Source organism: Humulus lupulus, chromosome 3, assembly GCF_963169125.1.
Source record: "Humulus lupulus chromosome 3, drHumLupu1.1, whole genome shotgun sequence".
Lineage (NCBI taxonomy): Eukaryota > Viridiplantae > Streptophyta > Magnoliopsida > Rosales > Cannabaceae > Humulus > Humulus lupulus.
The window spans coordinates 273,887,113-273,904,978 of NC_084795.1; the positions used below are offsets into that span (position 1 = coordinate 273,887,113).

The window sequence follows — 17,866 nt, forward strand, 5'->3', positions numbered from 1 at the left end:
AAAATAATATGTTGCCTCAATGGAAAATATGTGCACTATTACAACTCTAGACAAAATAGTTCAAATAAAGCAAAGATTTATTAAATAATATTACAACTCTATGATTGAAAATTACAAATAAAGTAAGAGAAGAAGTAGAAGAAGAGAATAGAGAAATATAATTCTACATGAAAGATTCAAATAAAGTAATAGTGTTGAAACAAAATAAATAAATGATTACAACTCTAAACAAGAAATACAAGTAAATAGAAAGAAAAAAAGAATAAGATGAAAAACAATTGTAAAAATAAATAACAAGAACAAAAAGGAAGAACACTCTCACTCACACCACCAAAGTGAAAAGCATTGGGGATCATCTATCTTGAACAAGGTTTACAACCTTTGCCCAAAAACTTATTTCCCCATATCTCAAGCACTAAGGGATCTCTCTCAGATATTGGAAAAACTTTCTGGAATTATCAAGCCTCAATGTGTTTCTAGCCAAGTGCTCTAGTGGATAGAAAATATTGTGTCTTACAAGTGAGCAATAGACTCTTATTTATAGAGTTTCGAGACACCCTTTTAATTTCGAATTCCACCAACCCCATGACTATTACCAATGATTAATTGGATGTTTATGGAATTAAAAATGAGATTTTGGAGTTATTTGAGTCGTTCAAGAAAATTGGGAAAAACTGAAAACTGGCAGCCAGCTCTCTTGGCCGGCTCTCTGTCAGCCAGGCCGGGCCACCAATGCCTCTGGCCGCGGCCGCTGGCCTTTTTCAGCACACAACTTTTGTGCATTTTTTCCAAACGGTTTCAAACAACTCACAATTGATTTTGTAACCCCCAAATACATTATTGGGGTTAAAATCAAGTCTCTAACATCCATTTAACTTATGATTTTGAGAAATTCAAATCAAAATTGTATAACAACAAATCTACACAATAATGAGTAATATTTAGGAGTTACAAATTTGTAACTGAAATTCTAACTCTCAAATATGTTATACATTTGAATACTACACACTATCTTAATATTGTAACTCTCATTTGTATGTTACAACATGTAACACCATTTGTCATATTTATTTAATCCAAAAATTATATTATAAAATAATATAACAACTTGTAGGCACATTTATTGCTTCTACAATACCCTTTTTCTTTACATATGTATCTCGAATATCACACTAGCATAGGCCCTGGAAGATGCACAAAAATGAATGATAGGTGCATGATAGTTTTACAGGCGTAATTTGTAGGCACTAAATTGCCTCTGCAAAAGTGTATTGTAGTGAGAAGTGGAAAAAGTTTGTGTACAAAAACTATTTACTAAGGGATAATGTTGTATTCTAAATATTTTAGAAGTTGTTACAAAAAAAATATATTTTTTTGGAAATTATGTGAAAAGAAATTTTAAAAAATTCATGAGGTTTATTTAATAAGGAATAAAAAAAACACTAGGAACACCCTACCCTACACGATTGCATATATATAATTATTTAATATATGCATATTTATATATATGAAGATATTATGTTAAATTTAAAATTTTAAAACGTATATTAAAAATTAATACTATTTTTTAATTTAATTATTATATTTATATATTATAAATATATTTAGAAATTAAAATATTTATACAAATATTCTTTTTAAATATAAATTTATGTCATACAACATACATTTGAAAAAATATTAATATATATTTTTAAATTATAACTTTTATACTAAAAATTAAATATTCACTATATAAACTTATAAAAATGTCTTACTTCAATTTTTAGTTTTTCTTTATAATTTTTTTTATTATAACTTTTATTAACTGATGTATGTCATTTGTTAGATCTATTTAAGGATAAATAAGGCACTATTATGTGTTATTAGGATGATAGAGATTTTAGCAGTGTTGAAATTGAATGTGGTGTAAGGATAATCGAATAAATAGAGAGAATCATTGATGAACTGAAGTGACTATTCTCTTGATATAAATATATATATATAAATTTACATAGATGACTTCTTTTAGTTTGGATTTAAGACTTTTATAATTATGTTATTGTATATGGATTTCAATTTTGATATTTAAATTTACAACTTTGATAATTATGTGTTTAAATATAAATTTTGATTTTGAAAACAGTGTCTTAGATTTTAAGAATTATATTTGAATTGAATTTTTTTAAAATTTTAAGGATAAGTAATTATTTGGTATTCTGTGTTCACAATGCTAATTTAATATTTTGTATTTTAAAATCATGCATATTTAGTAATAAGTAGTCAAAATGAATAAGGTGTAATGGGTAGTCAAAATGATACTTTGCAAAAACATAAAACATCGTAGGATAAAGTTACTTGTGGGTATCATATATTCGATGAGAATTGCTAAGGGACACTATTGGTGCCAAACACCATAAGGATGTGACATACTGTTATTTGTGTAATCCAATATTAAGCCTCTGCTAGAATATATATTGCATATATTCCATCTTTATTGTATATATCTTCAGTTACCATAGTTTTAGCAAATTAGTTAGCTCTTTATTGTATATATCTTTAGTTACCATAGTTTTAGCAAATTAATTGGCTGATTTGTAGCCTTCCTTCTCCCTTGTAACTTGTATATATTGTTTGACGTTCAATGCAATCATTACGGAATCAATTTCCTTCATGGTATCAGACACGGTTTCGATCTCTTTCTCTATCGAACCCCAGCCACTCATCTTCTTCTACCTTTCTATCTCATCATCATCTCTATGGCCGATTCCCATAAATTTCACCCCGCCCTCACCATCACCAACGTGAAGTCCCTTGTCCCGGTTACGTTGGATAATGAGAAGAGTATGTATCATTCTTGGGCTGCCCTATTCACAAATCTCGCTAGGTTTCACGATCTCTATGATCACTTGGTTCCACCAACGGAGGAGATAGCCAAGGTTGCTTATGACAAGGCAAAGTCCGCTGATCTTGCTTTGTGGAAACGCCTTGATGTCGCTGTTCTTCAATGGATTTACGGCACTATCTCCTCTTACCTTCTACATGCTATCCTCAAACGTGATGACACAGCCGAGGCGGCATGGAAACGTCTTGAAGCTTTATTCCAGGACAATAAGGCTTCCCGGGCTACCCATCTCGAAGAAGACTTCACAAATGCTGTTTTCGAGGATTACAATTCTACTGACACTTACTGCAATTACCTTCAATCCCTTGCGGACAGACTTGCCGATGCCGATGCCCTGGTGTCGACTAGTAGGTTGGTTTTACGGCTCACCGGATCTCTGCAGGAAGCTTTTATTGGTATCGTGGATTTTATCCAAAACCAAGAGCCGTTACCGTCATTTGAAAGCTGTCGCCCAAGGTTGAAGATGGCGGAGCGTACAATTAAGTCGCGTACAATTAAGTCTCGTACAGCACGCGAGTCCGGTGGCCCCGGGACCCGCACCGGCGCAGCAATGGTGGCAGCATCATCTGACTCCCCTTCCTCTGTTTCCAAACGCAACAACAATAATAAAGGGCGCAACAACAAAAATAAAGGGAAAGGGAAGGGCTCTGGTCAGTAAGGTGGGACCAGTGGTGGCCAGTCCTCTCAGTGGCCACAATGGCAGCCTGGTTGGGGAGGGTGGACGATTCCACCATGTCCATTCCCTGCCTATTCTTGGCAGCCAAGGCCAAACTACTCGGCCCAAAGGCCCTCTGCTGGGCCTGGTGTGCTTGGGCCCAAACCTCAAGCTTTCAACGTCATGGCTCCTCCTTCGGCTCCCTCTATTGCTAGCTACACGCCGACTGACATTGAAGTCTCTATGCATGCTCTTTCATTCTCTCAACCCGATGGGAACTACTACATGGATACCGGTGCAACATCTCACATAACGGCGAACAGAGGTATTCTCTCTTCTTATTTCAATTCAAGCAATAAAAATCATAACATTGTTGTTGGTAGTGGTCATTTAATTCCAGTTGTTGGTCACGGTAACACTAATTTACCCCCACCTCATCCTCCTTTTGTCCTTCAAAATGTGTTACATGCCCCCAAACTCATTAAAAATCTGATCTCTGTTCGTAAATTTACCACTGACAATATGGTTTCTATTTCTTTTGACCCTTTTGGTTATTCTGTCAATGACTTCTAGACGGGGACCAGACTAATGAGATGTGACAGTATTGGGGACTTATATCCACTCTTCTCAAATTCACAAACCACTTCATCTAACCATTCAACTTTTACTACTATGTCTCATGATCTTTGGCACAGTCGTTTAGGTCATCCTGGTGATGCTATTATCAACACTCTTTGTAGTAATAAGTTTATTGATTGTAATAAGGCTTGTAAAACTTTTTGCTCATCTTGTCCTCTTGGGAAACATGCTAAACTTCCTTTTTATGAGTCTTTGTCATACACTTTCTTGCCATTTGATATTATTCATAGTGATCTTTGGACTTCCCCTGTTGCCAGCTCTTCCAGGCATTGTTATTATGTTCTTTTTCTTGATGACTATAGCAAATTTTTGTGGACTTTTCCTATTGCAAAAAAATCTCAGGTTAAACAATTATTTTTATCTTTCCATGCGTTAGTCAAGACCCAATTTGAACGTAATATAAAAACTTTTCAATGTGACAATGGGACAGAATATGTTAATGACACTCTTGAACAGTTCTTTAATCAACAAGGCTTGCTTTATCGCCTTTCTTGTCCTCATACATCTCCTCAAAGCGGAAAGGCCGAAAGGCACATAAAATCTATAAATAATATCATCCGCACTATTCTTTCTCATGCATCTATGCCACTCTCGTTTTGGCATCATGCTCTCTCCATGGCCACATATCTCCTAAATATTCTCCCCTCAAAAGTATTAAATTACTTATCCCCCGCCCAAATCCTATATCAAAGTGACCCTTCGTATTCGGATTTGCGTGTATTTGGATGTCTATGTTTCCCTTTATTCCCTTCTACTACCATTCATAAGTTGCAAGAATGATCTACCCCTTGTGCATATCTTGGCCCGGCTCCAAATCATCGTGGCTCCAAATGCTATGAGATGTCTACTGGTAAAATCATAATTTGTCGCCATGTACGTTTTGTTGAAAATGAATTTCCCTTTTCTAAAATTCCCAAAACAACTCTTCCAGATTATGATTGGTTGAGTGATAATTTCTATCATTCAATAATGAATTTAATCCCTCAACAACAAACTCCACAAAATCTCAGCCCATTACAACCTCTACACCTAATTTGGACTCTCCTGACTCAGCCGGCCCAGTTCACCGTGCACCCCAGATATCTCCCTCAACCGTCACTCATAGTCCACCTAGACCCACACATCCCATGTCGCACCGCATGACCACTCGTGCAGTCAATGGTATTTATAAACCAAATCCAAAATACTCCTCCAATCTTCATGTCTCCACCACTACAGATATTTCTCCTATCTTGAAAAATCCCATTAGTGCGCTCCGTGATCAAAATTGGAAGAATGTAATGTTGGATGAATTTAATGCTTTAATTGAAAATAAGACTTGAGAATTAGTGCCTAGGCCTCCTAATGTGAATGTTATTCGGTCTATGTAGATTTTTCGTCATAAACATAAATCTGACGATTCTTTTGAGCGTTACAAAGCTCGTCTTGTAGGTGATGGGAAAACACAGCGGCAGGGAGTTGATTGTGATGACATGTTTAGCCCCATGGTTAAATCGGCCACCATTAGAGTGGTTCTTAGCATTTTTCTTTCTAAATCTTAGCCCATTCATCAAATGGATGTCAAGAATGCTTTCTTACATGGTCGTCTCAATGAAACAGTTTATATGCATCAACCCATGGGTTTTCGTAACAAAAAGTATCCAGATCATGTTTGCCTTTTGAAGAAATCTTTGTACGGATTAAAACAGGCTCCTCGAGCTTGGTACCAAAGATTTTCTGATTTTGCTGCTACCATTGGGTTTTCTCACAGTAAGTCAGATCACTCTTTATTCATCTACAAGAATGGTTCTGATATTGCTTATCTTCTGTTATATGTGGACAACATTATACTTACAGCTTCTTCTGATCGTCTTCGTAAGTATATTATGACTCTCTTGGCTTCTGAATTTTCTATGAAGGATCTGGGTCCTCTGAGTTTCTTTTTGGGTATTGCCATCACTCGTCATGCCCGTGGTCTTTTCTTATCTCAGACACAGTATGCTGCAAAAATTATTGAACGTGCCGGAATGTCTAACTGCAGTCCATGTCCTACTCCTGTTGACACTAAGTCCAAACTAAGTGCCACCACCGATTCTCCTTATAATGATCCGACTAAGTATCGTAGTCTTGCAGGTGCTCTTCAGTATCTTACATTCACTCGGCGAGACATTTCCTATGCCGTGCAGTAGATCTGCCTTCATATGCATGCTCCGACTAATGAGCATATGAGTGCTCTTAAGCGCATCATACGCTATCTTCAGGGTACCCTTTCTTTTGGTCTACACTTGTACAATTCCAATATTAATCGTATTATCTCCTATACAGATGCAGATTGGGGAGGTTGTCCCGACACCCGTCGTTCTACCTCTGGTTATTGTGTGTTCCTCAGAGATAATTTGATTTCTTGGTCTTCGAAACGGCAACCTACTCTTTCCCGTAGTAGTGCTGAGGCGGAGTACAGGGGTGTTGCTAATGTTGTTTCTGATTCGTGTTGGATCCGAAATTTGCTTCTAGAGTTGCATTGTCCCATTCAAAAGGCTACTCTAGTTTATTGTGACAATGTGAGTGCTATATACTTATCCGGCAATCCTGTTCAGCATCAACGCACTAAACACATTGAGATGGATATTCACTTCGTCTATGAGAAAGTAGCTCGTGGCGACATGCGTGTGCTTCGTGTACCATCCCGTTACCAAATTGCTGATATTTTTACAAAAGGGCTTCCGCGCGTTTTATTTAATGATTTCAGGGACAGTCTAAGCATACGAGAACCTCCCGCTTTGACTGAGGGGGTGTGCTAGAATATATCTTGCATATATTCCATCTTTATTGTATATATCTTTAGTTACCATAGTTTTAGCAAATTAGTTAGCTCTTTATTGTATATATCTTCAGTTATCATAGTTTTAGCAAATTAATTGGCTGATCTGTAGCCTTCATTCTCTCTTGTAACTTGCATATATTGTTTGACGTTCAATGCAATCATCACGGAATCAATTTCCTTCAGTCTCACTTATTTGAATTTAATAAGTATTATAAGATATCGCTAATCAATTATAAAGTGTCACATCATGTGGTGTTGGACACCTTAAGATGCCAAATAACAACACTCATATCTGATAGGGTAATACTCGTATCCTACTCGCAAAAATCGCAAAAATTAATAGGATAAAAATATAGAGTATGAGTAGAAGTTTTTTTTTAAGTATAAAGTCGTGGAATAGGCATACACCAGCCACACTCTACCCATTGCCATCCCTACACCATATTCATTATTTTAATTAAACAACCAAAGTCCCCGAAAGCTTTAGGAGCACCTAGTCCTCGTGATGGGGAAACCAACATGTCTTATATTAGGCCATTTGCTCTTCAATAATTAATTATTAAGAGAAATATCATTTAATAATATATTCTTTAAAATATGATATATTATTAAAGTAACTTACGTACGTACGCAGCAAACATTAACACATAAAAATATAAAAATAAATGAAAAATAAAATATTACTGCTACTACTACTGTTCACATTAATTTTAATGAACGCTAATGTCTAAATCTATGACTAGTTCAGAGACAATAATTTTTGTAGAGGGCACACATAAGATTCTAAAAACAAACTAATAAGATTTCGTAACATGAGAAAAGTAAACCAAATAAATTACATTAAGTAAAAAAGGTCTAATAATGCATTTATTTTTCCCTACAAGAGAGAATATCCTACTTTTTTTTTTTCGAGTTGTGTTTCGTGTATGATTTATAATTATATTTATATGCATGGTTTTTCCACGTGTCATTATTTATTCATTAACCTGATCTTCTCTCTCTTTAATAATTCCACTTGTTATATTTGAAGTTTGAGTGTACGCGTAATTATCGTGATTTTTATCACTAATTCGTCGTTTATCAAGTAATCCAATCCTTAATAATTGATTAAGTTTATTTGAATAATAATTAGCCCATTCATTTATTTATGAGGATATATATTTATTTGGTACATGTACTTTATCGAAATATAGACTTAATATTATATTTATCAACAATGCTGATTTTGTATATTGTAATTTAAAATCATATATTTTTAATTCTCTCAACTCAAATTTGATCAATATAACTAAATTATCTTTAATTTTAAGTAATTAAATTTGAACTTAAAATCTATATAATATGGGCAATTTGGTTATATTAATTAAATTTTATTAACCAAATTTGAGTTGAGGATGCCAAATATGTATGAATTCAAATTACAAGATACTAAATAATTATTATTGAAAATATATAATACTAAGTTTGCATTTCGATAAAATATAAAATATCAAATAAGTATTTATTACATATGGTTATACATTGAGGGACTTGAGCTTGAAAGAATACCCAAGTTTTATGCTTATAAGATAATTCTATGTGTTTCCGGCTCGTGAACAGTTTTCGGCATAATTTTTTTTCATAACTGTGTTTATTGTAGTTATTTAGAGTATTTGCAAATTTTTAGGAAATTTCGAATAATTTACGGTACCGAAAACTAAGTTCAAACAGGTTGTTGTACGCGAGACTATTTTTGTATGCGCGTGAAAAACAGTCTGTTTGAACCAAATTTTCGGCACGGTAAATTATTCAGAATTTCCTGGAAATTTACATGATGCTCTAAATAACTACAATATAAACGGTCATAAAAAAAATCACGACGAAAACTATTCACGACCCAAAAAACACAAAAAGTATGTATCGGTCCAACCCCGCGGTTCAAAATAGACTATTATTTTAAATATTAAACATTTGTTTTAAAAAAAAATACTCATATGAAAAAAGGTTAAGACATTAATAGCTGGACGTGCTGGAGTGAAAAAAGTCATAGCATGTGAAACCTACGTGGTTGCATAATTGGCAATTTGGTGGGGAATGATGAGGAGTGATGTGTTATATGTGTCTTAGGGTTTTGTCTTCTCTCATAAAAAATCATCATCATCTTTCATGCTTAGGTGAACATGCTTTTGACCTTTACACCCATTTTTCTTTTCATTATTATTATTATTATATATATATACATTAATAGATATATAAATATATAATAGATTCTGATTTTGTAGACCCTTGTCTCGGAATTTTTATTTTTATTTTTGCTTCTTCAATCTTTTGTCATCTACTGTTTTGAATTTAAGCTAAAAGGAGATACCCATTAATTATTTATTCAAAAATAATATACCAAAGAGAAAAAAAGAAAAAGAAAAAGAACATATATAATTAAAGCACTATTGAGAAAGACTTACATTAATCAAAATTGTATACCTAGCTAGGTATATGGACCATTATTCATTATAACTTTCACCAAACCAAAAGTGAAAGTTTCAAGCCATGCGCTTGATTTTTGTTATTGTTTTTTCTTCCTTAATTAGTATTTTTATAGTACATGAAAGTTGAAACCCATAACAATAATTAATATAGACACATTTATTTATTTATTTTTACTTTATTTAATGTTAATGTAACAAATAAAAAAAAAGTTAACTTTAATTTGATGCATGACGGAATTTCAATTCATTCTATTTTTCACTTTTTCTTTATATAAGTATGAGTAAATATAATCGAAAAGAGAGAAAAAAATAGAAAAAGAAAATTATGGGTAAACGTGAGAATATTTTCTTGTGCTTTTACTTTTGTTTTTACAAATCCCGAATGGTGTGAAAGAGAGAATTATTTATAGTATTTTAATATGGGAATTTGGTATAGTATTGGGATTTCACCCTTTAATTAAGGATATAATTGTTTTTCGAAAAACCCATAAACCAATCATTTAGGAATTTTAGTACTGTACGGTCATAATAATATTAATGGCGTCAGAGTATGAGTAGCATGATGTCACATCCCAGTTTGTCCTTTTAGCTTGAGCTTAGGTGGATCGGTCCAATGACCAAGCATATACCATCTTATCATTTATTTTATGCTATTTAGGATTTTTGAACCAAATTTAACTCTCGTTAAAAAATTTCTCTAATTATTTTTAATATTTTAAGTTGGAACTTTCGTTTAATTTTGTCCAATAATATAACTATCGACATGCAGACGTAATTTTTTGCTGGTTGATGACATTGACACGTGTGTAATTTTAAGAATAAATAAGATTTTATCCCCGACTATTATCACTACCAAATCATGTCATTCAAATTCAAAATTTTAAAATTTAAACAATATTTTTAAATGTAAAATGAGAGAGAAAAAAGATATGAGATGGGAAGGAATTGGACCCAAGTCTACAAATGAGAGAAAAAAAGGAATAAGATGGGAAGGAAAATGGAGAGATGCAAAATGACAACATAGGCAATACCAAAGCTGATGTCGTCGGGGAACCCGTATGAGCCCAGTCTGTCAATGATATCGCTATTTAGCCAACTTCAAGCTCACTCAGCCACATACCTAACACCTAAGCCAATTTTTTTGTCACAATCATTTTTTTTTTAATTTCAATTAATTTTTAGTTTAATGGTTTTTTTCCCTTTTTTTTAGTATTCAAAATATTGTTTAATTTTAAAATTTTAAAATTCAAGGGGAACGATTTGGTAATGGTAATGGTAATAGTTCGGGGGGTAAGAATCATTTTTATTCTTTAAATTATAAACAAGACATTGACGTGACAATACCACATCGGTGCCCAAATTGCTACATCACCATTCCGTTAGCGAAAATTGGACGAAAATCTCACATTTTAGTAACGTGAAGAATACATGAGAAATTTTTAACAAGTTGAAAAATCCAAGATCAAGATTTGGATTGGTAATAGTTCGGAAGGAAAAAATCCTAATAATTTATTTTTGCCATTTATTAATGGTAATATATCATGTTAAACACCATGATATGATATTTTATAAAGTATAACTAGGGTATCGTATGATAATACCCAACACCCTTTTAATATAATTGAAAATTTAATATAGAGTCTCATATATTTAAAATAAAATATAGAAAAATCCGTAATAAATTATATTTACTAATTACATCAAAGTGGTGTACAAATATTGTACACCATTAATAATTTATACCAGTACTATATTTTATATGTTATTAAACTTAAAATTCAATTTCGTTTATTATAATCTATTAAGTTATATTAAACACTCTAAATTTCTCTTCTTTTTTATTTATTTAGAAAGAACTCTCTAAATAAAACAGAAAATGACATGTTAGTGCTTCATAACAAGTTTTATTAATTAATGAGTAGTGGTAGTAGCCAAGTACAGTTACGTGCAATTAATTTTAACCATTAATATTTTCACGTGGGATCTCATCATTTCAAATTACTTTATTATATATTGTTGTCTTTCAATATTGTGTATCTATCATTTCTCATAATCATTAACCAATTTTTCATACAATTCCTTCTCCTTCTACAACATGTACATGATGAACACGTCCATTCTCACTCATTTTTATCTTTCTTGTAACTTTTACTCATTGAATTTCCCACGATTTTTATTTTAGAATTTGAAGTGTTTTTATCTCATATCGAATTTGCTCTGACAAGAAAAAAAATCAGTAATTAGGATCTGATTGATCTCAAGATTTAGCTCACTACTATTTCATTATTATTAAGTACAAAAAAATATTATAACACCACAATCGACATATCATTTTGTACTCCATATTCAAATTTTATTGTCAACTTATTCGATCAACTCGATCAATTACATACTCTTTTCACACAAAAATATCTCAAATATGATATAGAGAGTAAATAATGGTAATTATTGGGGTATGGTGTACAACGTATAATAAGTGTAAGAATACTGTATCATTAATAAGAACATGAGTAACTCCACTAATCACTAATTGATTTTTAGATAGAGCCTTATGATTCTTGTCATGGTATCATGAGTCAATTCCTTTGCGGGCATTCAATCCACACCGATCCAAAGAGTGAGTCAAGTCACACGAGATCCGTATATAGTGCAAAAAGACACTTGAGATCCAAATAGTGAGCTAAGCCGTACGGGATCCGCATACTGCAAAACGACACTTGAGATCCAAAAAAAATAAGAGAGCTGAAAAAGAATCACTTGTGATCAGGTGATTCAATATTATCGGTAACTAGGAAAGAAACCAAAATGATCAGAAATAATAATTTGATGTATTACGTAATTACATTACACACTTACCCTCGATGATAACGTAACCTAAAAGAGTGTCATAGGATGATATCTTGATCTAATACTCATCATGAATTCGAAATAGTAACAATATTATTATTACATACAAAAGTTGTTTATCCATTCATGCGCTCATTTTGTCAACTCAAAATACTTATGCCATGCACAATTATTACTTTTTGTTCATACAACTTGATTTTCACTTTTTATATTTTTGAACTTTAACTAAACTCACTCCATTTTTTACAATATATATAATGTCTCTTTGTCCTTGCCCTAATTTGCATAGCTTTAAAAGGAAAAGAAAAAAAGAAGAAGAGAGATTTCATCACTACTCTTTCTAAAAGATATTCTTATCATTTTTTGTTTTTGTTGAACAAAATTAGAATCTTTAAAAACAATCTTCCCATTGAAGCAACTATAAACTCTTTGAGGACTACTAATTCTTGCAGCCTTAAGAAAAGAAAACCTTGTCCATAAGAAAATCTCAGTTTTATAATTTTATTTTATAGCTGTTGTTTTTCAGTTTATAAATTTCAAATTGGCATACGTTTCCAATAAAATCAAAAATCAAAAGAGGAAAAGCTCTTGATTCTGTAGATTTTTTAGAATTCCTATCTTTTGACCTTTTGACCTTTAGACCTGAGAATACTTTAATATCATAATTTCTACTTAACAACATATAATCCAAAGAAAAAGATTCATTATTTCTTTTTCTTAAAAGAAAAAAAATGTGTTTCTTTGTGATATCACTGGGTGAAGCTGGGCTGGTTTCTAGCTCCATTACCTTGTAGTTTGGGCCTCTTTTGAGTTTCTGGCACATTTGCTAATCTTATTTAGGCCTCCAATATTACTGTTTGGTCCGAACAAAGATTTCAGCAATATGGGAAGATTATTCACGATGTAATCAACTTAGTATCATTACTATAATTTGAGTGAAAATTACATGTTATATGGGATTTTTAATAAATTGTGCAAAAATCTTGCTTTTTTTTCAAGAAAAGTTATTCTATGGTTTTTTTTTTTTTTTAAATTTCACTTTATAGGTTTAGTTTCCCATATTTTTGAATAAAAGTTTGTTTATGCCATATTTTCACTATTAATCAAGTTTTATTAATTTGGAAGGGTATGGTTGTAATTTGATTATTTTTTTTAGCTTATTTGCTTTTTTTTTATATTAATTTTATATAACTATTTTTATATTAAATTTTTCCGTGGTTGTTTTGCAAATTTTTTTTTTAATATGAATTGTGTTTATTATTATTTTTTTATTTATTGTAAGCATTTTTTTCCTTTTTTTTAGGTTGTACGTTTTTTTTTTCAAAACTTGGGTAAGGTAACCAGTTACTTAATTGATTTTTCAAAGTTATGTTACAGCTAGCTTAAATAACATTTATCCAGAGGGGTAACCAGTTACTTGTTTGATTTTTCACATTTATGTAAGAAATAATTTTAGAGGTTAAATAACATGTATCAGGAGGGGTAACCAGTTACAGTGAGATTAGTAACTTACTGCTATAAGAGGGGTAACTAGTTACCATAAGAGGGGTGACGAGTCACTCATATTACAAATGAAAAGAAACATCGCATTTGAAGGATAAAAAAAAAGAAGAGTAAATATGATTTAGTAACCTAGGTAACCAGTTACCATATAGAACCCAGAAATATACACACACATCAGAATGTGAAGGTAGCCAGTTACTTCCTAAAATATACAAACAAAGAACGTGAAGGTAACCAATTACCACAGATCTGAAGACAGAAAAAAAAAAATAGATCTGACCACAAACCAACCTCCTCCCTCGTCTCCGACCACCACCAAAAACACCCATCCTCTGCGCGCAAAACGCTGTCGCAAACCCAGCCATCCCTGTCGTTTTGCGTAGCTCCAAGCACCACAAATCGCATTCAGCCCAAGCGCCACCCTTCTTCCTCGCCTCCGACCACCACCAGCACATCCAGCAAACCACAGCATGCACCAGGATCAACCATGTCAAAACTGTTTCACATAAGCTAAATAAGTCTGTTTCACGTTGAATTTTCTTAAATGCAAACCTTTTCTTGAAACACGTTCGATATCCCTCTCTGATGAACTTGTTCATCTCTTTCTTCTTTCTCATTATCCGTTTCTGCTATATGAATGCAGCAGACCGATAGTAAAAAAAATGACAAAGATAAAAGTCCCATACAAAGAAATAATACCATCAGACTGAGTACCAACCGTTTTCATTATCCACAACATTTTTCGTGTCCCCAACGATTACAGACCTCTCCAAATCACAAATATCTTCGAATGAACTATAACTAGCTGTAGAATTCTGATCCTTATCCTTATAAACAACTAGGAGTGGCTCTTTCAAGCCTTCGCCACCTTCCTGTGACAAAAAAGTATACCAAATTCAAAACAGTTAAAAAAAAAAATAAAAGAGAAAGATTTGAATCACATCCAGTTCAAACTAATGAATTTTAATTCTACCTGTTGAATAGCTTTCAGTCTCAAATCATCTCTTCTATATTCATGCACCAAAGAAAAAAATAATAAACCCATCTTCTAGTTCAACTTCACCAAAAAGAAAAACAAAAAACAGGCATCTACTACGAAATTACAATACTAACACTGTATTAAGCAGCTGGAATGTAATGAAAGAAAAACTAAATAACAGGGTTGAAAACCTTCATTTCATAATAGTTTATACCAATAAGCAACAAAACGAAATTCCTATGAGTTTAAACAGGGACTTAAAATTTGCTTGCACTAAAATATCATCAATTCAGGAATTTGAAATCCATTTTTCTATTTCTCTCTCATTTCGATGAGCAATCGAATAGAGCAATATCATATTATTGAAGACAAAAACTGAGATTAAGAGATTAAGATTCATACGATATCGCTAAATCTTCAATAAACTATTTCCGTCCTGCAAAGCAAGTTATCAAATGCACAAATCAATACATAAATATGAATATCTATATAAAAGATAGAAATACATGCCATAGAAGAATATTCAATCGTGAATATAAATATATACATATATAAAAAAACAAAACAAAAAATCAATACCAACGGAAGGGAGATTCTTGAGCCTCTGGGAGACGAAAACTAAGGGAGCTAAAACAGAGAGGAAAAGCAGAGAAAGGATGAGGATCCTTTGGCATCGTCTGAGCTGCTTCATCAATGATCCAATGGCAAACTGTGAACGATCACAATGACACTACTCGCTCTTCGCTCTCCACTCCTCCAAACACACATCTCACAAAATTCTCAGATCACATAGAATTTGACGTTTCGATCACAACAAGCAACCTAAACAAAGTATCAAAATCGAAAAAATTGTACTTTGGGCCTCTTTTGAGTTTCTTTGTGGAGAATTTATAACAAATGGCCCAAATTAAGTGCATTTGAAGCCCAATGTCTCTATTTTAAAAATTGTAGAAAAATGGCCTTTTAGATCATTAATTTACTAAATTACCCCTACTGTATCATTTCTATCATATTTCAAAACAACGTGAATGAGAGTGATATTACCAAAAAATTTCTCAGCAAAAAATAAAAAACAACGAGAAGGAGAGGGAGAAGTAGACTGTTTACTTTTGTGGTCGCCGACAATTGAATCTCAATCTACTTTCCTCTGTTTTTTTCGATAAAGAGGGAATGACACATATGAAATTTCACTGTATTAATTTGTTGGAATGGGCCATTTATTGATTATTTTTTAAAGAGAAACATTTATCTAAATAATGTCTGATTTGGAGGCTAATTTGCCTGTTAGCCATTTCTTTGTTATATCACTGGGTGAAGATGGGCTGGTTTCTAGCTCCATTAACTTGTACTTTGGGCCTCTTTTGAGTTTCAGGTACATTTGCCAATCTTATTTGGGGGTTATTGAGTTATATAACCTTATGATTACCCGGTTTTAACAATATAACCTGGTTATATATGAGTAATATTTATTTCTTTTTTTAATTTTTTTTTTACAATTTTAAGAAGACAATTACTAAAATAACTTTTTAACTGAAATCCCTATATATAAATATTATCTTCTCTCGTTTTGCAGGCCCCATTTTCCCACTTTCCCATTCTCTTTTTCTTCTATTCCTTCACTACAATATTAATAATATAATATTGACATCACAGTATAATTATCAAAGAATTGAAAAGAAGGAAAACAACAAAAGTATATTCACTCTCACTGCCACACCAAGGTACATTTCTCATTTTTTTGTTTTTGTTTTTTTTTATCATGTTTTCTTTCAGCTTTTATATAAATATAAATATATATATATACATATAAATGAGTTGATTTCTTGAATTAAAATGACAATGAGTACCCATTTTTTTTGTATTAAACTTTTGTGTAATCTATTACACTTTGCTATAATATTTATTTTGTTTATTAATTTTTTTTATTTAACAATCTTAATAATAATGCAAATCATATATTTGTGAAAATGTCTCAATGAACTAACTTTATTAAATTAGATTGAGATTTTCAACTAATATACAATATGTGTTGTTGCTTATGGTTTGATATTTAAAATGAATACTTACATTGCATTGATTAATTGTACTACTTCATTATCTTTTTTTTTTTTAAAAAAAAAACATATTGGATATGTGATGTAGAGTGTACATTTTAGCTTAGTTTGATAATTGATATATTAACAACCTTGTTTTTGTTGAAGATTTCAATCACGGTACATAATCACTTTAAGTCAATTTTCTTAGACCCATATATTTAAATATATCTTATTATGATGTTCGAATAATGATATTTTTATATAAATTTGCTTTCTATTAGCATTTTTAGGTGGATCAATTGTCCAATCACCCAAGCTCAACTCTTATACACTTTATTTCCTAGATTCCATGGCACGAACAAAAGTACCAAGCATTAGAGATCCACAACAACCGATTCAACAACGGTTGATTATTCACGAATCTAGTCCGGAGTCGTCGTGCTCAAAATCGTTGGATGTTAGTGTGCCACCAACACCTCCCGCAGACACAACAACGGCTCAATTAGATAATGAGGTAAATGAAGTTAAATACATTTTTTCTATTCTTGTACTTTTTTTTTAGAATAGATAATATATTTAATTGAAATCAATTGGCTATAAATTTAGAGCACTAAATGCATGATTTGAAAAATATTGGTTTAAAATGTAGAACTCAACTAGAACGAGTATAGCTCAAGTGGTTATGGTTGAGATTTTTAAAAACGCAATGAACTTTCAGTTTAGGGCTCGATTAGCATGACTTGAGATTTCCAAAGTCTAATTGATAGCATAGAGCTCGACTGGTGAGTAGAGCTCGACCATACATAGTTGAGATTTCCAAAGTCTAATTAAAATTGTAGCATAGAACCCGACAAGTGTGAGTAGAGCTCGACCAAAGTGGAGATTTCCAAATTCTAATTGAAATTGTAGTATGGAGCTCAACTGGTGTGAGTCAAGCAACACAATACATAGTCAAGATTTCCAAAGCCTAATTGAAATTGTACCATAGAGCTTGACTATTGTGAGTAGAGCTCAACTGGAGTGAGTAAAGCTCGGCTGATGTGAGTAGAGCTTGA

The 17,866-nt window shown here is 32.3% G+C and overlaps 1 protein-coding gene across 1 annotated transcript; it reads left to right on the plus strand.

The window, feature by feature from the left end:
* The first annotated feature begins 2,738 nt into the window (after positions 1-2,738).
* Positions 2,739-3,542, plus strand: LOC133825721 (uncharacterized). The gene has a single exon (XM_062258628.1). It carries the CDS (start codon positions 2,739-2,741, stop codon positions 3,540-3,542), a length of 804 nt encoding a protein of 267 aa, XP_062114612.1.
* Positions 3,543-17,866: the final 14,324 nt, after the last annotated feature.